The 22752-nt window shown below is 30.4% G+C and overlaps 7 protein-coding genes across 11 annotated transcripts; 3 read left to right on the top strand and 4 right to left on the bottom strand.

Annotated features, from left to right (window-relative positions):
• The first annotated feature begins 484 nt into the window (after positions 1–484).
• Positions 485–1778, top strand: Dpm3 (Dolichyl-phosphate mannosyltransferase subunit 3). The gene is made up of 4 exons (XM_076767251.1): positions 485–538; positions 617–719; positions 1222–1446; positions 1550–1778. The coding sequence occupies exons 1-4, from the start codon at positions 531–533 to the stop codon at positions 1613–1615; spliced, it is 402 nt and encodes a 133-aa protein (XP_076623366.1). The 5' UTR covers positions 485–530; the 3' UTR covers positions 1616–1778.
• A 97-nt stretch (positions 1779–1875) lies between these two features.
• Positions 1876–5335, bottom strand: Rad23 (UV excision repair protein Rad23). Its single transcript, XM_076767248.1, has 6 exons — positions 5108–5335; positions 4959–5031; positions 4565–4721; positions 4194–4370; positions 3776–4107; positions 1876–3687 (listed from the first exon to the last, which is right to left on the bottom strand). The coding sequence occupies exons 1-6, from the start codon at positions 5171–5173 to the stop codon at positions 3485–3487; spliced, it is 1008 nt and encodes a 335-aa protein (XP_076623363.1). The 5' UTR covers positions 5174–5335; the 3' UTR covers positions 1876–3484.
• A 791-nt stretch (positions 5336–6126) lies between these two features.
• On the bottom strand, positions 6127–10141 carry Cdc50 (cell cycle control protein 50A). 2 transcript variants are annotated; one of them, XM_076767247.1, is made up of 5 exons: positions 9877–10140; positions 8745–9569; positions 8484–8649; positions 7959–8015; positions 6127–7208 (listed from the first exon to the last, which is right to left on the bottom strand). In XM_076767247.1, the coding sequence occupies exons 1-4, from the start codon at positions 9926–9928 to the stop codon at positions 8003–8005; spliced, it is 1056 nt and encodes a 351-aa protein (XP_076623362.1). In that variant the 5' UTR covers positions 9929–10140; the 3' UTR covers positions 6127–7208; positions 7959–8002. The 2 variants fall into 2 exon arrangements, with proteins under 2 accessions (XP_076623362.1, XP_076623361.1); XM_076767246.1 differs by lacking the exon at positions 7959–8015 and having other exon boundaries at positions 9877–10141.
• Positions 10142–10823: 682 nt separating this feature from the next.
• On the top strand, positions 10824–11620 carry LOC143342922 (dnaJ homolog subfamily B member 9). Its single transcript, XM_076767252.1, has 2 exons — positions 10824–11375; positions 11481–11620. The coding sequence occupies exons 1-2, from the start codon at positions 11167–11169 to the stop codon at positions 11584–11586; spliced, it is 315 nt and encodes a 104-aa protein (XP_076623367.1). The 5' UTR covers positions 10824–11166; the 3' UTR covers positions 11587–11620.
• Positions 11621–12398: 778 nt separating this feature from the next.
• On the bottom strand, positions 12399–17113 carry Ago (F-box and WD-40 domain protein 7). Its single transcript, XM_076767240.1, has 8 exons — positions 16790–17113; positions 15927–16163; positions 15608–15837; positions 15405–15507; positions 14810–15328; positions 14309–14716; positions 13841–14156; positions 12399–13752 (listed from the first exon to the last, which is right to left on the bottom strand). Exons 2-8 carry the CDS (start codon positions 16131–16133, stop codon positions 13589–13591), a joined length of 1947 nt encoding a protein of 648 aa, XP_076623355.1. The 5' UTR covers positions 16134–16163; positions 16790–17113; the 3' UTR covers positions 12399–13588.
• Positions 17114–17522: 409 nt separating this feature from the next.
• Positions 17523–20481, top strand: Vps4 (vacuolar protein sorting 4). 2 transcript variants are annotated; one of them, XM_076767245.1, is made up of 7 exons: positions 17523–17956; positions 18045–18156; positions 18244–18620; positions 18695–18962; positions 19035–19477; positions 19558–19704; positions 19958–20481. In XM_076767245.1, the coding sequence occupies exons 1-6, from the start codon at positions 17933–17935 to the stop codon at positions 19657–19659; spliced, it is 1326 nt and encodes a 441-aa protein (XP_076623360.1). In that variant the 5' UTR covers positions 17523–17932; the 3' UTR covers positions 19660–19704; positions 19958–20481. The 2 variants fall into 2 exon arrangements, with proteins under 2 accessions (XP_076623360.1, XP_076623359.1); XM_076767244.1 differs by having other exon boundaries at positions 17525–17956; positions 19558–20481.
• Pdp (pyruvate dehydrogenase [acetyl-transferring]-phosphatase 1-like protein, mitochondrial) lies at positions 20333–22751 on the bottom strand. 3 transcript variants are annotated; one of them, XM_076767241.1, is made up of 5 exons: positions 22601–22751; positions 22034–22304; positions 21827–21968; positions 21241–21717; positions 20333–21159 (listed from the first exon to the last, which is right to left on the bottom strand). In XM_076767241.1, the coding sequence occupies exons 2-5, from the start codon at positions 22163–22165 to the stop codon at positions 20477–20479; spliced, it is 1434 nt and encodes a 477-aa protein (XP_076623356.1). In that variant the 5' UTR covers positions 22166–22304; positions 22601–22751; the 3' UTR covers positions 20333–20476. The 3 variants fall into 3 exon arrangements, with proteins under 3 accessions (XP_076623356.1, XP_076623357.1, XP_076623358.1); XM_076767242.1 differs by lacking the exon at positions 22601–22751 and adding an exon at positions 22584–22600 and having other exon boundaries at positions 22034–22323; XM_076767243.1 differs by lacking the exon at positions 22601–22751 and adding an exon at positions 22392–22409.
• Between the last annotated feature and the right edge of the window lies 1 nt (position 22752).

The raw sequence follows: 22752 nt of genomic DNA on the forward strand, positions 1-22752 counted from the left end.
TACCGTTTAAATTATAATAATATTTTGATACAGTTAATTCTAATTGTATTCAGGACTAAGTGTAAATAAAATCACGTGACTGCAACAGGGCTGTATTAAACAAGACCGACTTTTCAAAACAAAAAAATTTATATAAGTTAATATTTATATATATAAATAGTAATATTTTTATTCTCTTTAGAGATTTTAACATTTACAACAATTTTTGGATTAAAACTCTGCTATCAGTTTCTAATCATGTATCTAATCTACATATTTCAAACCACTATCCGTTGATGCTATCTATGTATGTACACTCTTATGCTTATGATATCCTCTTGTTTAAACCACAATGGACTAATGAAATTCTTTTGCAGTTATGTATTTGTTTACACATAACTCAGTTAAGCACAGTATAGTTATTCAGAAGATATGCCAATTAAGAAAACAAAATACAAAAAGAAGTGGTTCGCGTAGGTAATATACTTGCCGACGGTAATTCATGTTACATAAAGGAAAAGTCACTAAGTCCAGGAATCTTCAATTCAAACATGCATACGTTCGGTTCTATAGAACTCAGTTGAAAGAATATATGAGAAATGAGCATACATGTGAACCTAGGAATGTAATATTTCAGATCTTACATAGGCAGCGGATATGGTGTTTTTTCAAACATGGCAGCTTCTAGGTGGATAATGTCGACAGTCGACTCGACATCTTTATATACTTTTAAGCACCTCGTACCGCTGCGGTACTACCGCATCGTATCTAGTATATAGGAGTACATAGAAATCAATGGTATCCATTAATTGCAATTCAATATATAATAGCATATTCCAAACAAAGCGCCATCGTTATTTTTTTTCTTTTTCCCTGATTCAAAGTTAATTTCAGCTACCACAAATCATTCTACAAGTAACACTATTATACAGTGAAACAAAAAGTTTGAATCGTACATGTTAAATTTATGCACGTCATATGTAAGATTGTTCTTTTTTTTTAACTGAAATTACAGATGTTTACCCCATATGTTTTTAAGAACAAAATTATGATAGAAGTCTATAAGCACTCGCAAACTGAACGAGAATAATAAAAAATATATGTATATGTGTAAAAGTTTCGTTTTTCATGTATAGTTCAGTCGTATAGCAATGTACTGATTTTAGAGCATTAAACATTGTTACTTAATATAATTTTAATGTTTAAGAATCGTTAAATTTACCATTTGTCTCAAATTTTCAGATGACGAAGTTAATGGAATGGTTTCTATTTGCCACTTTATTTTTTGGTGTGTGGGTGGCTATGATTACAGGAAACATTAATTCATCGGCTGTAGAATTGCAGCAAGTTATTCTTTTCCTTCCATTCATTGTTTTATTTTTGTTTAGTTTGTATGCAGCTATCATTGTCTTATATAGAGTTTTCACATTTAACAATTGCGAAAATGCAGCTATCGAACTACAACAAGTAAGTTTGACAACAAATGTAACATTATTTTATTAAAATCGTTATACTAAAATTATTATATAATAAATGATTAATTAATTTTATCACTATTTTACCTTTCTAGCAAATAAAAGAAGCTAAGAGAGATCTTCAAAGTAAAGGTGTGGATTTGAAAGACAAAACAGCTTAAATATTTTTACATTATTTAAATAATAACTATGTGTTACTAAATATAAACATCCTATATATATTTCGAATATGTATATAGATTAAATTTGTACAAAAATTTATTTTATAATAATAAAAATTGTAAAATGTTTGAAACAAAGAAAATAAGAGATTGTGTAATAAAACATTTACAATGTTCATTTATACTTATAACAAAACTTTTATGAGATTATAAATAAAAAAACTGAAAATCAAAGGTAACTGACTGTTTACTTTTACATATAAATTTTAAAGCATTTATTTACTATACTACAAATAAAATTTGATAAATAACAGAGAATATGATCTTGTTCTATAACATTTTTATTTGTAGCATTTTATCATTTTTGGTATCTGACGCGTAAGGGAAACTAAGTCAAAAGATATTTGTATAACATAGAAATCATGTATGTTAACTCTTTGTAATAGTGGAAACTTTGAGACAGTTTCCAAACATTATTGCATTAATAATAGAGGACTCAACCTTACAACAAAGTATTAAATACATGTAGTCCAATTATATGGATGTGCGAGTATGATTATACATACATATGTATGTATAATATCATTAAATAAAAACACAGATCAAATTCTGAATCTTAGAATACACAGGGAAACGAATGTATTCATTTGTGCCTTGACTCATGCTATTTTTATTTATTAAATATGCAATCTTTTAATATTATTTGTTTTACATTATATGTTATATTTCTAATAAAATTTGAATATTGTTACTAGTATTTTAAAAATTCAAACGGTTTCTAGTAAGTTACATATTAATATGTTAAGGCTATAATATATTGAATGTATTTTCATAATATTAATAATCTCATTGCCTCCACTTTTATAGAAAGTTAATTACAAATTTTCTTTATAGATTCATATTTCAGATAAGTTTTCTCAAATTTATCTATTTAAGATATTTTATAATACGATTATCTCCTAATAACTAGTCATAAATTATACGAACCTTTTTCATATGAAAAGAATGGTTTGATATTGAGGACAAAACAAATTTAAAACGATACATATGTATATGTTACTTAAATTTTCATTTTTCTTTCATTTAAGTATTTCATACATTTTGTTAATTTGTGACAAATGAAATGATTTGTAATGTTTTATTAATGAATAACTATCTTCTTCACTTTTGTTTAAAAAATACAAGACTTTTTTTATACATACATACATAGGCGCAAGTTATATGCAAGTACACACATATATATACATATGCAATTATACATATACGGATGCACTCACATAATTTTTATATTAGAAAGCCTATTAAATGTACAAAGTATACTTGTCATGTACATATATGCGGTTTGAATACACATGTCTTCACCCTTGTATACAAATTTGCATGTACATGTAATTGTATAACTTCAACATATAAATACCATAAAGTATTTATACCTTTGTATATCATTAATTTATTAAACAAGCAGGCTTCCTTACATAAAAATGTAATTACACTGCTCCATATATTCAAAGAACAAAAATTTTTGTTGAGGAGCATTTTTCAGACTGCAAGGATGGATTATAACACTGATGCAATGCATTAAATTTCGATCTCAAAATATATGGAACAGATAAAGTATATATTTTGAAATGAAACGATTTTAAACTGCAAATAATTTGATATGTCGAATATACAATACCAGTAAATTTGTATGATTTATAAAACATATCAATATCTAACTAGAGGAGTAATAAAATAATATAAATATGTGTGCATATTTATACATACAAAGTAAAGGTGACCAGTTGAAAGTAATGTGGCGCCTGTGTAATTACCCACCCTATATCAGTCCTTTAACTCCTTATTATGAAATCAATCAAGTGCGACGCTTCAGTCATCGAGACTTTGTGATAGTAGGAAATTAGCAGCAAGATTTTCATTTTTGTCACATGCAAAGTATGCTTGTATAACTAAATGTTCTGGAAACCCTAATGCCTTCAGCCTTTCAATAGCTTCCTTATCTTGTGGTGATACCTGAATTTGAAGACCAATCACAGGTACGGCTCTTGCACCTGTGCCACCAGTTGTTTCCTCTATTCGGGAATAAAACATAAAACGTTTGTACACGAGAATCAATGATTGAACACAGTATTTTTATTTTAACAAGTAAATAAAACTAACCAGGTTCATTGAGCATGCGCACAAAGGCTTCTTGATTTTGCGAAATTAATTGCAATAATGCGGGATTGGTTTGACCAATTTGTTGAAGTACAGCATTCAATAATTGTGGATTTTGTTGAATGACCTGACGCATTTGTTGAAATTGAGGTTGCCTTCTCAAGAAAGCTAATGGATGTTGGCCTTGATCTTGAAGTTGTTCTTGAGCTTCGGGTGGATCTTCTGGTGGATCTTCAAAAAGCTGAGCTGGTATACCCGTTAAAAGGTATTCAACAGCTCTATCAGGATTGTTGAAACTTGCTCTTAATGCTTGTTCAACTTGATCGCGTTCGTATCTGATATAAATAGTATTAATTAAACACAAATCAAGAAAAATAGTAATTAAATAATTGCAACATTCTTGTATTAAATGTATACTTACCCCATGTCCATAATGTTGTTTACCATAGTATTATAATCTTCGCCCATTAGCAAGGCACTTTCAGCTTGACCACCAACGCATTCAGGAGTAGTGCTTGCTCCTGATTGTTCTTGCACATTACTAGCAGGTTGTGATGCACTTTGAACAGTAGGATTTGTACTAGGTGGTGCCACTGAGCTACGACGAAAGGCAAACACCAAGAATAACTTAACATAATGTGATTGAAATACACTTATTATTAATATATATTTTTTAAAAAATAAGATTAAAATAATCTTGAAATAAAAATTATAAAACTGCTTCTTTGTTAATAAACTAAATTATCACAAGATATTCACAATATTTATCGTTGAAATATTTTTAATTAGTACCTGGTTGTACTACTTTCTTCTTTATTGTCTCCGTCTGCATGATCTTCGGTTGCTGCAGAACTACTACCAGTTTTAAGCTTTGTTACCATAACAACTACGAACTTCTTTTCATCTATATTATATTCCGTCAGTGGTTGATCATCTGCTAATATCTTTCCTGTAAAAACATTATAATTAGACAGTTATAAATTACAAGTCATTGTCCATTAAAAACAATAACATATACAAAAATGTGAAGGTAAGTCCAACACAATATAATATTATATGATAATTTCTCTAAAACAGCAATTATTAATATAAATTTATAGTTGATTAATCAAATTATAAGTTTATAAAAAGATTGAGTATGTCTGTAATGAAGTGAAAATGAGGTTATGTAAGAAACATCGCTTACCAGCATATATTAATTTCTGGTGATCAAGAGGAAAACCTTTCTGGGTTTCGATCTTTTGTTTTAGATCTCTTACCTATACAAAAATATCATTAAAGTACATATTACACTTCAAAAAAGCTACACATTTTGCATTCACTATATTCGCCTACCGTTTTCGATGGATCAATTTCTACAGTAAACGTTTGTTGTTGTAAGTTTTTCAGAGTTATAATCATGTTGATAGATAAACAAATTGATAGTACGTTGTCAGTTGACAAAAGAAACTTTGAGAAATCTTGTGTAACAAAGATAAAGAGACGTTTTAGTAAAGATCTTTTCGGCGATGAGTCGGCACTGCTTTAAGCAGCTCACAAGTGCCTAACTCGTGGTAGTGTGTAACTGAAAACATATGATGATATAAAGCAGTATTTTCAATTATGAACAATTGACTACAGAAGGTGTGTACTGAAATAAGTATATGCTTCTGATTCATTTTGAATGAACCTACTTCGATACTGAAACTTGTAATATTATTAAACGGATATATAAAAATCCTTTATCAAAAAATTTGCTTATTTACTTTTATCACGAAATATACAATATTATGATTAAAAGGTTCTAATCTATAGAACAATTTAAAAAGACAATTCTATGTATAATAAAATTAATACATATGTAGCGATAAGCTTAAGTCGAATGGAATCACTTTGAATCTGTGACGTCAAATTTGTCTTACTTCAAACATTATTTAATACGGTTCATATAACAATTTTTTGAAAATCTTAATCGGTCTTAAAACTTAACGAGTCATAAATGTTTCAAAATTAGTATGTTTTGATACAATCAGTTTCATTAATATAAAATATCAATGTAGAGTTGTGATTTAACATACACAAGAACTAATAAAAATCTTTCGAAAGAACGAGACACGGAATATATGAAAGATAGGGTAATAGAAAAGATGGGGTTGTCTATGTAAAGGGTAAAACAGACTTCGAGGTTCGAATATAAGACAGTTGTCAAGATTCGAATGTGAGTCAGAAGTAAAATCACTAAGGAAAGGAATTATGCATATTTTGCAGCTTTTGTAAAACAAGGATATCGACAATATTGTTTATAAATTTATAAATTATTTTAAAATAAAATATAGGTTCTTAACTACTTATTTCTATTCATATGCCTATGGATATATTAATAAATATGAGAATTTTTTTTTATTTATATATTTATACATTCATTTGTGACTAGAATTAAGCTAGAAATATTTCGCACAGAATAATAATTTTAGTGTACAGGGTGTTCGGCCACCCCTGGGAAAAATTTTAACAGAGGATTCTAGAGGTCAAAATAATACGAAAATGAAGAATAACAATTTGTTGATGGAGCCTTCGTTAAAAAGTTATTAACAATTAAATTCAAAAATTTCAAATCGTTCTGGAAAAATTATTTTCGGTTGCGGGGGTCAATTACAAGTATTTTTGGTCAACAGACATACCCCCGAAATCCTGCGCATTTTCGAGAAGAAAATTCAGTACGAGTGGAACTTTACACGTTAATAACTTTTTAACGAAGCCTTCATCAACAAATTGGTATTCTTGATTTTCGTCTTATTTTGGCCTCTAAAATCCCCCATTAAAATTTTTCTCCGGGGTTGGCCGAACACCCTGTATATTGCTTACAAAAATATTACAAATTAAGTAAAACTCAGCAAGGTATTAAGATACTCAAAAAGTATCAAAAAAATTTAATATATCTAAATCAATATTCTATATTGAAACTACAAAAAATATAAACAAATCATATTTATATTTAATCAAATTTAAATACATCAATAATAACATTTAATGGTGAAATAAATCTTTCCTATTTTCATTTTTTAACTCCTTACTACTTTGAGTATCTTAATACATGTAATAATTTAATAAATAATTTAATATCCATTTACTATTAATTATATTTTCGCAATACCTAATCATGTACATTATACTGTGCATAAATAATGTTCGTATTCTATATAGAGGAAATTTTATTGAAATACTTTTATATTTATTTCTCAAAAATAGTCTAAAGAAGTTTCTTTTTTTTTAACTATCTGTTCTGTTAAAAACTCTTCATATATTTACATTCTACAAAATTTGAATTGAATTATTTTGTATTAACACTTACAAATTAAATGCAGAATGTTCACAATGCTATTTAAAATTTGTAATAATTATGTGTAATTATTCTTGGTATGGTGTAGTTGGACTCACATTGATCATCTCTGTTATGCTATAAAAAGATACAATACAATTAAGGAAATTTCTTTAACAATTAGTTCCAATGATACATTTGTATTATTACGTTATTAAATAGTTAATAAAGTTGCTATACAAAAATCAAGGAAATTCATTCATTCAATGCAAATAAAACGTTTTAATTAATTTCTAACAATATATCTGCCATTAAATATTTTTTTCTATATAAACATAAATTTATACAACACTTTAAAATATAGATGAATACTTCCATTTTTAAAATAATATTAGAACTAATGAAATCAAATCCAAACCATGAATCCATGAATGGAAAGTTCAATTTTTTGTTATATTAAGTGACTTTCGTTCTATAGTAATTTCAGATAAAATAGCATAAATAAATATGATATGCAATGTATAAAGCTTATTTATGATGCAAAGTATACTAAAAAGAGTGAAACATGAGTATTACGAAAATTTTAGTAAATATGAAAGAATCATTTAATTGTTATAAACTAAATTTTATAGAAAAAGCGCATTTTAATTTCACGTTATCTATAGATATAAACAGAAGACAAGAGATACAAACAATAGCTGCATGCACATAATTTGATCTATAACTAAAATTTACATTTACGAATTATGAAATAAATATAAGAACAATTAACAAGTCAATGAAAAATGGATACAAACAAAATATTTATAAAGCCATGTCACATGTAAAATAATGGTTATTATTAACATTCTTGCAGATTAGACATAACACAATATCACAAACACTTACAAGAACAATTACGGTGCCCTAAGCATACTTTGTTGCAGTCATCTTTACATTAGTTTGCTGTATAACATACATTACATAACAGTTTATTGTCAATTTTGAATTCAAAATGTATGGTTTTGTAAACAATGCATGTAAATAATTCAATTAAAAGACATTAACAATTTCCAGAATTGTTAAAGAATCAAAAATAGACCAAAACGTTTAATAAAATGCAATTGCTGTCAGACTTACTTTAATTTTTTACTGTCAATTATTTAAAAATTTCGTTTCACTAATATTTTGGTACAAAAATTTTTCCAACATCACTTTTACTTAATAATAGACATTGTAAAATAGAGAATGCAAATGATACACAATGGATATTTATCTCTCTAATTATATTGTAACATTTTAGGTGACAAAAATTATGATTTTTAAGGCAACTGCATTTTCTAAATTGTTTCAATTAAAAGCCTCTCTTAAGCATAACTTCATTTAGTGTAAAGTGAAACAGAAAAAGTATAAGTATATAAAATTAATTTTTACCTTTTAGAGCATTTGATGTGAATTATCAGTAATGTAATACCTAATAATAAACAAATACATCCTACAACTATATAAGCAATACCAAGAAAAGGATTCTTTCCTCCAAGAAGAGACGTAGTACTTAAAATCATTCTTTTTTTGCCATCAAAAGCAGACACAGAATATGCTATTAAAGGAAATATTTATTAATTTATTAAATTATTTTTATAAAATTATAAATATCATTAATCTTCTGTTTACTTTGATATAATTTTTACTTACAGTAATTAACATGAAGGACATATTGCCCTGCTAATAGTCCTTCGGTGAAACCCTGTACCGAATGATTCACCCTACGATAAAGTTTTCTAAAAGTGGGTAAGGCAGCAGTTCTCATCCAAACAATTAAATCTTCATTTTGTAAGCCATTATTACTGTCATCATCTGGATCTAAGTCATAAATATTTTTATTCCAATTCTTTGGCTTTGCATAATTCTTAAATGCTTCTTTTAAATCACCATCAGGATTTCTAAATTTAATGTTTTTATCCGAAGGCCAAGCAATACCAGTTTTTAATAATGGTACCCATTCCTTATGTGGCTTACAATATAGTTTCAATTCATCACTGAATAATGAATTTGCTATAGCTCCACATGGTACAATAGATTTGTTTCCTTCAAAAGCAAATGGTCCACAGTCGACCGAAACCACATTACTTAACTGTCCTAATAGTTGATTATCATCACGTGACTTTACATATCGTCTATGATTTTGATAAAAATTAGTCAAACCATAGTACATGTAAACTTTTCCATTAAATTCAGAAGGTAATGTGAATTCTATTTCACAAGTACAAGGTGGAGTAGCATTAGGGTTGTTTGCTATAAAGTCTGCACATGTGATAGGCAATGTATTTGAATGGAAATAATTTGTGGAATTACAATTAGTGTAATCTATTATATATTCTTTGACTTGATCAGAAAAATAAAGCAATCCAATTCCAACTGGTATGAAAGCAATTCCTATTACAAAAAATGTTGGTAACACAGTTCCAGCAGTAAGTATTGGTTGCCATGCAGGTAAACGTTGTTGTTTAAATGCACTATCTGTTCAAATAAAATAATTTATTTCAAGAACAATACATCATATCAGTTTGTTACAAATGTTTCTATTAAAATTTACGATTTGAATATTTTATAAACTAAACATTGGCTAAAAAAATATATAATTGTTAATTTAATTAATATTCAACAACTACTGAAGCAATTAATAGATTTTCTACTATATAATAGTTAAAAATAAGCTTATAAGTTGTAATCTGTACTATATGATTAAATTTTTTATAGTTTTCATGAATGTACCAAATAAAGCATAACTATACAAAAATTGACCTGCTATATATAATGAACTTACCCGACGGTTTCTTCGTTTTAGGTATTGAATCAACTTCACTTATAGAAGTCATATTTCTCTATAGAGTAACAATTTATACTTTTAACAAGTTCAACAGCAGAACACGGCCATTTGTTAGAAACAAATAGTATTACTCATCGAATGTCTCTGACGACACAGCATAGAGCTGCATAGAGCAATAATAACACAGGTGTGGTACAAAATAGATATTTCATCTTCTAATGTTGGTATTATATAAACTGAAGTAAGAAATTAGTGGTATTAAAGCGACCTCTTTGTTTCAAAAACGATGATTCTGGAAATTATATCACCGACAAAGTGCAGGTACAAATGAAATATAGAATACTCATTATTTTTTTTTTATACCTTTCTAACTGTAGTGACATCAAACTAAAAAAAATGTTCGAAAAAATGTTCTAATTCTTTTTCAATTCATTTTCCAATAATTTTCATAATAATTTTGTTCAACAAACAAATATATATATAATAGAGAAGGCAGTCGATATAATAACCGCGTTTTTACTTACTCGATCAGGGCAGTATTAATTATGATATTTTCAACGCTAATACATGAAAATTGCGTTACATTTGAGAATACTATTATGTTTATATAGATCAAAAACAGATTGCAAACTTGCAAGAAAGAATTTAGGTGAATGGTTCTTTAGTGCCGTATAGACACAGACGAGGTATACAAGTAGATTTTTCACCTAATGTATTTTTTCGGCCCATTTTTTTGGGGCTCTAGAATCCATTACCATTTTCGTGTCATTTGCAACATTACCAACAGATTTAGAAATGAATTTCAATCTCTGCATAGTCAAATCACATGTATTTATGCACACATTACAGCTGTCAGTCCATCAATACTAATTCAATGAATAGTTTCTCAACTGACCACCACCCATGAAAAGAGGACGCTAAAATCACCTCAGAATTTTCAGATCGGTATGACAGTCAGATTGGGCCACGTCGGTATGTCAGTCCGGTAAACATTTAAGTGACATAAATATAATTATTAAACAGCCTTGAATGAAATGCAAAACACTTCTTTTCTAAATACTTATTTCAACCATCATATTATCAAGTGAAAATTATTAATTTATTGACGCACACGAAATTGTAAATATTTGTGTAATATGAAGAGTTGTTTTCGATATGTCTTAGGTTATGGGACCCATTCTAATTAGTTTCTTCTTCGTGTTGAACATTAGTTAGTAGTAATATTGTACGAAATATATAAATTACGTCACAATTGCAACAATTTAGCAACAAGTGAAAATAGACATTATGAATTCTATGAATTATTATGATGTACTTGGATGCACTAGAGAATCAACGTCTGAAGACATAAAGCGTGCATATCATGCGTTAGCTTTAAAATTTCATCCAGACAAAAATGTATCAGAATTCGACGGTATAAAATTCCAACATATTGTAGAAGCTTGGAATGTTTTACGTGATCCTAAATCAAGAGAAGAGTATGATGCCATACAGAAGCAAGTAGACCTAGATTCGAATAACACCTTAATATATGCAAGAATATCTGCTAATGAACTGGAAACAATAAATGATAATGAAGATGCATTTATTTATCGATGTAGGTGTGGTGGTCAATATTATGTACAAAGGGAATACCTCCAAGAAAAGAATCAGTTGATACATGTTCCATGTTTGGAATGTACTTTTGTCATTGTTATTGAAACATAACACCTGTATATAAAGTATTAAAGAAATTTGATACTAGAAATTGTTACAAATTAATTTAAGGCAAAATGCAAGAAAATTTAAAATGCAGCAACATTTTCTATTTCTTATAAAAAATGATACAACAGATAACACATCATTACAAATATAAACTATTGAGCAATATACAAATAAAACACGATTCTTAGAATATCCTAGGTTCAATAATAAAAATTGCATTTACACGAATCGTATTCTGAATTACAGATAGAACTTATAGATTCTACTGTCAGTTAAAACTGAATGTTATATAATTTCTGTAATGATACCATTTGTACAAAAAAATTAATTTGACATAAAAATCTAAGATACTTTGAACAAATTTGTTATTTACAATTATCCTTGTATGATAACTGATTTAGTCTTGCTTACTCAATTTGTGCATATTGCACAGAAAAGTCTGCAACTCTTATTATTGCGCCATGGCAAAACCAGACTTACTAATGTTAAAATTAATACATTTTATTTAAATATTAAGCCCTTGACAATCGAATTAAATTATTATCACGGATAAAGGATTAACTCTGATTGTTTGATCAAATAGAAAATAATAAATTGCGAATGCTTTTTGAACGTGTTACGTGCAAGAAGTCTGTCAAATACTTCAGAAGTATTTGATTATCAAAGAATTTGGTAAAAAAACACTATAAATTACTCCTTTCATGTAGTAAACATGTAAAGTAAATAAAATGTAAGACGAAGAGTTCGAATATTTCGGATTTTACAGAATTTTTTATTTAATACCCTGCAATTTGTAAACTTCTTGCTATAATTGAATATTAATCATAAAAAGTTAAAGTCACGAATAGGTATAATAATAACATTAAGTGATAACTGAATGGTCATGACAAGGGTTTGATAGTGAAATACTAACAGAATCGTTAAATTTTCTGTTTTATATGGAATTATTTCATAAATTTCTTGCCCATAACACGTTCACCGATGCTCTAATTAACGAGCAACATAAGACAAAATTATGAGTTCCAATGCAAGATAACGTTAGTGTCGATGAAATGCTGGACATCGTTATGATTTTCAAAGTTCAAATTTTTAAGCTAAAAAATTAGGTATAATTATTAATTAATTCTATGATTTCATATGAACACTTGTTCATGAACACTGTAAACAATGAAATACAAATTGACGTTCATGAAACAAAATAGATTAAATGAAAAGTGACATACATTTCATTTAAAAATTATTAAATAGTGTTTGCATCATCCAATAAATTATGCACAATTCCCATAGTAATTAATTTAATCAACGTAAATGACGAATTTAAATAAGTTAAATGAAATAAAACGAAGTTAAAGAACTTATTGTACAAGAAGTATCTTTACCAATTTGGTCATTTTCATTCTGTATTTTACCCAAATATATTATTTCATTTTAATTTTTTGTTTTTCCCCCCTTTTTCGTCATTTTAATTTGAATCTTTCATTTATTTATTGAAATTTGAGATTCTTTAAGCGATATTTTCATCTATAAGCTTGACAAAGACGGTAAGAAATCTTTCTTTCAGTAGTTTAAAAATACTCTCCTAAACGCCTATATGAATTGTTATGTAATCATAATGCTTATGGCGGGCTGATTTCATTTAAATTACTAGCGATTTCCTTCAAGTTTCATAACAGCAATAATACAATAGTACATTGATAAGCTCCTCAATTCTTCGTAATTTGTCGAGTCTTTGAAATCTCATATTTGTACACCATGATTAATACACTCCATAATTAATATAATTAATGCCTTCAGTTTGAACGTTCTACCACTTCGGAGATCATTTGCAACAACTATAAAACCACATTTGACTTTTTGTGATCTCCCTTCAGAATTTCAACATACATTCCTATCACAATCATACCACGTAATACATGAATCATTGTACAGTAGATTAGTTATGCTACCTAATCAGAGTATGTACAGAAGTCATAGAGGAGAGTAGTTTCGGCAGCAAAAAAGTACACTATTTTACCTCTACATCAAAGTCGAGGACGAGAAGTTTGGTCTCTTCTGTGCCATTACGGCTACCCACTGCACACACCAGTTTTGTATCACTTGCACGTATCCTCCACACAACACCACCACTTCCGCCGCTTTCCAGAGCGACCAAGTTTCTTATAAAATCACCTAAAAGCATAATAAAAACTTCAGTAAAGAGAGATTGTTAAAAAATAAGACGAAATTTTAGAAATTAGAAAATAACAGACAAACGAACCAGTCTTAACGTCCCAAAGTTTAACTGTGCCATCGTCGGACGAAGTAATTACAAAGTGACTGTTGAACTGTAGGCATGTGACCGCGGATTGATGTTTATTTGGACCAGAAAGAGTTTGAAGGCAGTGACCGCTAACGATATCCCATACTTTAACAGTCGAATCTGCGTTTCCAGATACCAAAATATTATTACGTAATTCCATTCCCGAAGTGAGCGATTGGTGTCCCATTAACGTATGTCTACACGCCCCGGTTTCAACTTCCCATACTCTTATACTTGTATCCAAAGAACCGCTAACGACATGTACACCATCAAACTAATACAAAAAGAAAAAAATGATGTATGTTAATATCTCTTGATAAAATAGCCAAGTATAAATGAATCGTAATGCAAAGTAAGGTTTCAAGAAATACGGATATGTATATCACGTTATATTACTCCCGCGCGTTCGATTTAAATAACACTTACTTGGAGGGAATAAACACGATTTGTATGTCCTTGTAGAGTATGAAGGCACTCCTCACGTTCGGGATTCCAAACCTTAACCATATAGTCATAGGCTCCACTGACCACTAATTTTCCATCATATTGCACACATCTAACAGCTGCCATATGGCCCACTAGCACGTGTAAACATTCGCCGGTATCCACTTGCCATACCCTTAATGTAGCATCTCTACTACCACTGACTACTTTATTACCATGCAAGTGCATACACCTCACAGTAGACGTATGCCCATATAACGTGTGAATGCATTGACCAGTTTCAGCATTCCACACTTTTAAGGTCCGATCTGTACTGCCACTGATTACAGTAGTACCAGACATTTGTGAAGACCATACACCACCAGTGTGCCCGACCAATGTTCTTAAACACTACCAGAGAAAGTAAAATGTAAAAGAAGAAAAACAATTATAAAAAAATACGTTGCAAACGATTTCATACTAAGGCTTTGATTTCTAACTTACCTTGCCTGTAACAGCAGACCACACTTTGAGAGTATTGTCATCAGAACCACTTACTATACGATTACCAGAAAACTGTAGGCACGTAATCACATGATCGTCATGACCTTTTAAAACTTTTGGCGTGCGGATCGGTTTTGTCCTCCAATTCATTTTTATATTGTGCTGTCTCATATATGCTTGTTTCCACGGAGACGAACAATTACCAGAATTTCTACCATTTTTACGTTTTATTGGAGGTAAATCTTTTAAATCTTCTATACCAGCTGCTCTGCATTTTTCTTTCCATAACAAATTATCGTCAGCAAGAAACCGCCAGTTACGACACGTCTGCGCGGCCCGTAAAAGATCTCTTGGTTCTAGGAAAGCTAATACGGACAAAGCCAACTCCTTTGGCAACAAAGATATAAAATCTCTCTGAAACTGAGGTTCTATCACCTGCATCATGTGTCGCACTTGCGTCGGTTCACATCGTTCAATTAATTCATCTATAGCTAACATTCTTTCTGCATTTGACCACCTCTACAATGAGAATCAATATTTTTAGTTTATATTTATTTTTTTTAATAGAAAGAAAAGAATTTGGATTATTTTATACCTGAAACTGTAAAAGCCAGTTACTCATTTCAGGTGGAGGATTATCTTTTGTTGGAATAACGCATCTCATATGTTTGCTTTTATCATCTAGCTTTTTAATAATCCTACAAATGAAAAAACTTGTGAAACATCCTATAAAATGGTTTAAAGATTCTTTCTTAAAAATCTCTGGCTTCTGAATAACCTGTTACAGATAATACTTACATCGAATGTGATTTATCTTCGGGATTAAGTTTTTTACAAGGTAAATTTGATTCTGTTTCACTTTTACGCTTTCTTTGTGGTTGAATAACATCAAGCGGTACACAGGTGTGTAAAATAGGACTCTGCACTCGTTGTGTAAGAGATTGTGACTGTGATGTAGACAATGAACAATTATTACTTTCAAGATTAGGTTCACATTCTTCCTCACAAAACATTCCAGTGTCGCTAATCTGAAATCATTTGGCAATAATTAATTTATTTCTATTAATGTAAGATTTTCTTATTTATGTTACAAACATAACATAAAAATAAAACTCACTTCACTTTCTTCTTCACTACTATCATCTTCTTCTTCTTCACCATCATCTCCATAATCTTCAGATTCTCCATCTTGTGGTAACACAGAATGCATAGGTTCTAAAGAACTAGGCCCTGGAACACCTTCGATACCTTCTATAGGACTTGGACTTGTACCGCCTGGTTTACTGTCAGTTATTTTATTAGACGATGAAGAGGGGACAGACATTACTGGCTTATGTCTGATATATTGTATGACCTGAATACATAAAACAATATTTTTTAAGCTGAATGAAAATTTCTCTCTTTAGTTTTCTTATTCTTTGTGCATTATAGAGTACATAAAAACTGCTAAAACAAAAGGGTCTTTTGGTGCATTAAAGTATATTTATGAAATTCTATCTACACAAAGAATCATGTGAAACACTTTTATTTACAAAGCACTGATTTATAACTTTGAATTAATCATAAGTTTATTAATTGTTGCAATAAAAGATTTTTATTTCATGCTACCTGTACATTCTTACTTAAGTTATATGAAATATCTGATAAGAATAAGTATTAATTTATACGAATTGAAAAGCTATTGGAGGATTAAGATTAGTTTCAAATTTCTATGTAATGTTTGAAAACTCAAATTTTCCAAAACGCGATTCGAAAATAGTCACTGGAAACGCGCTGACATTAGCTGCAATCAAGAAAAGAAAAATAATCTTTTGGTGTGCGTGATTCCTAACCTTAGGAAAATTTTTAAATTAAATTGAATTTGGACATAGCCTAGAATAAAAGGAAAAACCGGTCAGCCACACCCCTGATTTTCTACAAGATTTTCACGAGGAACAAAAGAGCAAAGTAAATAGGTAGGGGTGAACAGGCGATTCATACTTAGGTTAAACGATTCTCTTCGGTGGCTCCCTTATTGTAAAACTACTGTATGACGGTGATCCAAGTTTCTTAATTTCGATTAATGTTTCTATCATATGGTTGCAGTATGCATTTTTCGTATGTCGATATTTCGCTAGGTTAGAATGCGATAAAGTTAACTTTCCGACTGAAGATTTAGGCCAACACGATTGTTGAAACAAAAATAAGAAACAGGTATAAACACGGAGAAAGATCCATCGGTAGCTCTGAGTAGCCCCGAGGTTTTTATCTCTTCAGACTCGGTGCTTCGTAGCAGGTAGCTGTTGCACATGCGTTCACGTTCATAAGCCGCGTATTCACTGTCTATTTTTTCACCGCTATGGTGCGGATACATTTCTGCTATGAACTATCCTGCACTTCATTTTTCTCTAATTTTTAAACCGTGAAACTCACTGTCAACATAAATAACATAAATATTTAGTTCTCATAATTTTACAATCTATTTTCTATGATCCATGATTATCAACAGAAACAATACATTCTTTATTTTATGATCGCAACTGTTAATACTATCAAATAACTCGTGACCAATTAATTTTAAAGGTCATTACTTAAATATTTATTTATTTAGGCCAAGAACCTTTATACATATCATCTGTTTAAAAAAAACCAGAAGTTTTATATACGCCCCGATACAAATTTGATCGAAACAGCATTCTAACGGTTGTGAATATTTTCGATTTTATTATCGCATAGTATTGTAAGTTTTTGTATTCTTTTCGTATTTAAATGTCCACAGCGAATATTTTGAATTTATATATTCTATGAACACGACATTATTGACGCTATATGTGAAAATGCTGCATTGTGCATGCAGTGCTTTAACAATTTCTTCAGTGTATAAGTGAGGAATGTAATATGTCAAGCGGTGACGTTGGGACAACTAAATTTTGAAGGTTATCAAGTGATAGAAAAATTGGGAATTTTAACACTGAAAGAGATCAACTGAAGCAGTGTACTTTATTAATGCGGTAGGTCGCTGTTTGACCGCCGTTTCTCCTTATTTTTTTGGGGCGTTACGTCTCATCGTGACGATAGGTTCTCGTGTAAATATTCGAAGTTTATAGAGCGAAGCAAAGGTTAGGTGCAATTTATAGTAATACAATGGCTCTAGGCACAATATTACAGGTGAGCCATCGGAACGCGTTATTTTCACTGTATTGGTTTGAATATTGAATTGAAGATTATACTTAGCAATCCATTTGGTATTTCATAGAAAGCCATAGACCTGGTTACCAAAGCAACGGAAGAAGATCGTAACAAAAATTATGAAGAAGCACTTAGGTTGTATGAGCATGCAGTTGAATATTTTCTACACTCTATTAAATGTATGGATGTTAACGAGTTTCTTTTGTAACAAGTTAGATTTAGATTAAAATTAATCCAACATTCTCATATTATATTTGTTGTTTTAGATGAAGCACAAGGAGACAGAGCCAAAGAAAGCATAAGAGCAAAATGTACACAATACTTAGAGAGAGCTGAAAAGCTAAAAGCTTATTTAAAGAAGAGTAAAAAGAAACCTGTAAAGGCAGGTGAAGATAATTCTAAAATTGAGGATAAGAAAAGTGACAGTGGAGATAGTGACACTGATAGTGATCCTGAAAAGAAAAAACTTCAAAGCAAATTGGAAGGAGCAATAATTATTGAAAAGCCAGATGTCAAATGGAGTGATGTTGCTGGTCTTGATGGAGCCAAGGAAGCTTTAAAAGAGGCTGTTATTTTACCAATACGTTTTCCTCACCTCTTTACTGGAAAAAGAATTCCATGGAAGGGCATTTTGCTGTTTGGGGTAACTTTTTATACAAACATTATTGATAATTTTGTATAAATGTTTTTTTATATATAATTTTGAGATATTTTCAGCCACCAGGTACTGGAAAATCATATCTAGCAAAGGCTGTTGCGACAGAAGCTAATAATTCGACGTTCTTCTCTGTGTCATCATCTGACTTGGTGAGCAAGTGGCTCGGAGAGTCTGAAAAGCTTGTTAAAAATTTGTTTGAACTAGCTCGTCAACATAAACCTAGCATTATATTTATTGATGAGATTGATTCACTGTGCTCATCACGTTCTGACAATGAGTCAGAATCTGCAAGAAGAATAAAAACAGAATTTTTAGTTCAAATGCAAGGTAATGAAAAATATTTGCAACGTATCAATGTTTGTATATGATAAATATACGTGTATTTAATCTGTACATTAGGTGTTGGATCAGATAATGATGGTATATTAGTGCTAGGAGCTACCAATATACCATGGGTTTTGGATTCTGCTATCAGAAGAAGATTTGAAAAAAGGATTTACATTCCTTTGCCTGATGAGCAAGCTCGCGTTATCATGTTCAAACTCCATTTAGGAAGTACTTCTCACTGTCTAGTAGATAAAGATTTCAAGAGACTAGCAGCGGCTACTGATGGATATTCGGGGGCTGATATAAGTATTATTGTAAGAGATGCACTTATGCAGCCAGTTAGACAAGTCCAAACCGCAACACATTTTAAACGCGTAAAAGGACCATCGCCGAAAGATCCTTCCGTCATCGTGGACGATTTACTTACACCGTGTTCACCTGGAGACCCAGCTGCCATCGAAATGAATTGGATGGAAGTTGAAGGTGACAAATTGTACGAACCACCTGTAACTATGGTAAATATTGAAAACATTTATTCTTTTGTCGAGATATTTTAAAATACTCATTATATATGGTATAACTTTTTCATATTTAGAAAGATATGTTGAAGTCATTGGCAACTACGCGTCCTACAGTAAATGAAGAAGACATGACAAAGTTGGAAAAATTCAAAGAAGATTTTGGTCAAGAAGGTTGATACTTGGACTTTTTTAAGGAAGTAAATCAATGTACACTTCCAAAAGTATGTTTCAGTTACACGCGCTTGCCTTATATCTTATTTGATTACCGTCACTTCTATACAGTATTTATACGAAAACAATTGGAACTTAGGTTCTTGTTTCCCTTTTCCTCTTCCTCTCTTTTTTTTTGTTTTAACACTTAATATGCAATAATATTATAAGCTTGATGCTTAATCACAAATACTATTTATCAAAGTAAATATAAAAAGCACAGAATGAGTATATATTTTGAAATGAAAAACCGTTATATTTCAGTCGGCAGAAAGACGATACTGTTTTTTATTAAGAGATGCAAAGAAGAAATTGAAATGTGGCTCATGACACGTATAATGACTCTATGTGTTTCTATATTATAATCATCGCTATAATTGTACCTAACAAATTAACTGTACAATATGTAGGCTCGGAAGGCATTTCTGAATGATATTTACAATTATAGGATAGGTTAGCAATTTGTTTGTATATTTTATAATTTTGATTCTATTTAGACATTGCTGACGAATTGTCTATGATACCTATATTCTTTTGTTCGAAAAAATAAAATAACGAATAATCGATTTAAATGATTCGTCAAATTACGCGATTAAACATAGTATGTGATAAATGTGTACGTATTGCAAATAAGCAGAAAACTGTTTCCATGTAAATTGTTTTTATTGTTAACTAAATAAATAACAAGCTGTACACGATAATATGTCGATGGTTTTCGGTTGAATTCGAAAACCATGTCAATTATAGAAGAATGTACAAATATAATAGAAAAATTTTCTTGATTCACGGAGGACAGTGTCTTAAAAATTCAGAATCCATATAAACAACTGTTATCGTAATATCATCTCGAAATATCCGTACCACTTCACTAGGTAGGGTCAATAATTGCGATAATTTGGTGTGATCTATACCGTATTCTGTGCCACCGAGTGCGTTTCGCAATAAGTGTGTTGCTGCATTATTATCAAGGGGTTTCTTTTTTAAGCCCTCTTTACGTTGCAACAACATTTTGTTTATATCAGAAAGTTTCATATTTTTGCGAGGTAATCTCAACGGACTCAATGTTACTTTTCCGCTCATATGTTCGCCCACTAAACGCACGGCCTGTAAGGGTGATATTAAGTCCCACAGGCCGTCGCTCGCTATTATAAGAAATTTATCTCTAGGCGTTAGCCTATGATATCTAACTTCTGGTTTCGCCGTTAAATATGGTGGAGTACGATAATTTGGTGGAATCGCGGCTTCACCAAAATACGGTACCGCTACTTCCTGTAAAATTTTCTTGCTCCATTTATACCGAAAATCGCCTAGGGAACGGAGAGGCGCTAATTGACCAAGAAGTCGTTCCATTTTAATTACGGTCGTTTTTTCATTTGCTGGATGTTCTAACAAAATTCTTTCAACTTCTACACGGTTATTGGTATTATGTTCCACAGTCATCAATTTTGCAGACCAACCATCATCTTCTACAATTCAATGTATAACAAAAACAAATATTATATTTCTCTTTAATAAAAATACAAAAATTTGTTAGAAATGATTCGTACCAGAAAGTATGCCAAGTACTGCCTGGCAGTCACCGACTCCAGCAACATGAAGGTGTGGACCGTCAATGTGTGCAACAGCAGCCACAGCACCAGACATTGCAACAGCAAGGGTTTTAGCAGTATCCTTTTTATCTAAGTTTAAAAGTGCTTCATTTGACAAATCATTGTCTAATCTGAGGAACGCATTCTCTAAAGCTGTTTCCATTTGAAACTCTTTTATACATTCCACTTCTGCTAAATCCTTGACAAAATTTAGGAAACTTGTTTGATAAAGACTTTTGATCTCAGAAATAAACTCCACTTTATCACTAAATACTTGAAGAAGTTCTAATTTATTATTTGAATTCACTGTGTTCAGATATTGTTTCAGTAATTTTCTAGGTAACAAACATGCTGATATATAATGAAAAAGTCTTTTTGATACGACTTGTGCACAGGTGCCACCTCCATGACCATCAAACACACCCAATAAAATTCCTAAAATAAATGTGTACTTTTAGAAATATGTCTCTGAGAAAATAAGTATAAGTCTGCTAAACATTTTGCAAATAGGTATCTTTGTTGATACTTTGTACAATATCTGTACCTTTTGTAAGTAAGCATTGGGCCTCTGATCTACTATCTTCTATAGGATTATTAGATGCCAACTGATTCGAGTCGTAATATTTTATAGAGCTTTGTCCATCAAATTCCTTGGTATACTCGTTAGCTTGTAAAATTGCAGTGACCTGTAATACAATATTTAATGTATCTCGTTATCTTTTCAAAAATAGATTTACTGAAGTTTCATCACCTCTTGTGGAGTAAGCAGAGACAATGCCATATACAACCTTTGGGCACATTTGTTGCCATTACGTTCATTTTGTCTAATGTATGCATTACTGAGAGATTTAATAAAATTACAGCTAACGTTTTGTAGGACCATTCTATTTCTGCGTTTGTGCAGTATAGTTATACTAGGAAGTTTTCGTATTTTCGTTCTGATAGTACATCTTGACTTCCTTACAGGTTATGTTATGTACCCGCCATTTCAAGAATAAATCTATCCAATAATAATTTTGTCTCTGTAACGTTATATATATACTTTTTTGTTACGTGATGTTTTAATAATATTACTGTTATAGCTCACAAAAATATTATACATATATTACTATATTATGTGTTACATGTATAATGTATTAGATTAATTTCAAATACAAGTTTTTACATTGAATTGATAGTAAGAACGTAACTTAGCGGTATTTAATACCAACTTTGAGTATACGTTACAGATTTTCTATATTGAAATATGAAAAAAAAAACTACCATTTACTTCTACTTCTTACAGTTACATAGATAAGAACACGTGCAATGAACTTACTGAACAATTCACATGAAGATTTTCTATCTATAGCACAACAGACTCTAGTATCTACCTATGAACATACTGAGCGAGAGACAATTAAACCGTGAGTCTGATTTTGTACTTGATAAAAAGAGTATGTAGCATTTATGCATCTCTGTCTATCCAGT

This window comes from Colletes latitarsis, chromosome 6 (genome assembly GCF_051014445.1).
Source record: "Colletes latitarsis isolate SP2378_abdomen chromosome 6, iyColLati1, whole genome shotgun sequence".
Lineage (NCBI taxonomy): Eukaryota > Metazoa > Arthropoda > Insecta > Hymenoptera > Colletidae > Colletes > Colletes latitarsis.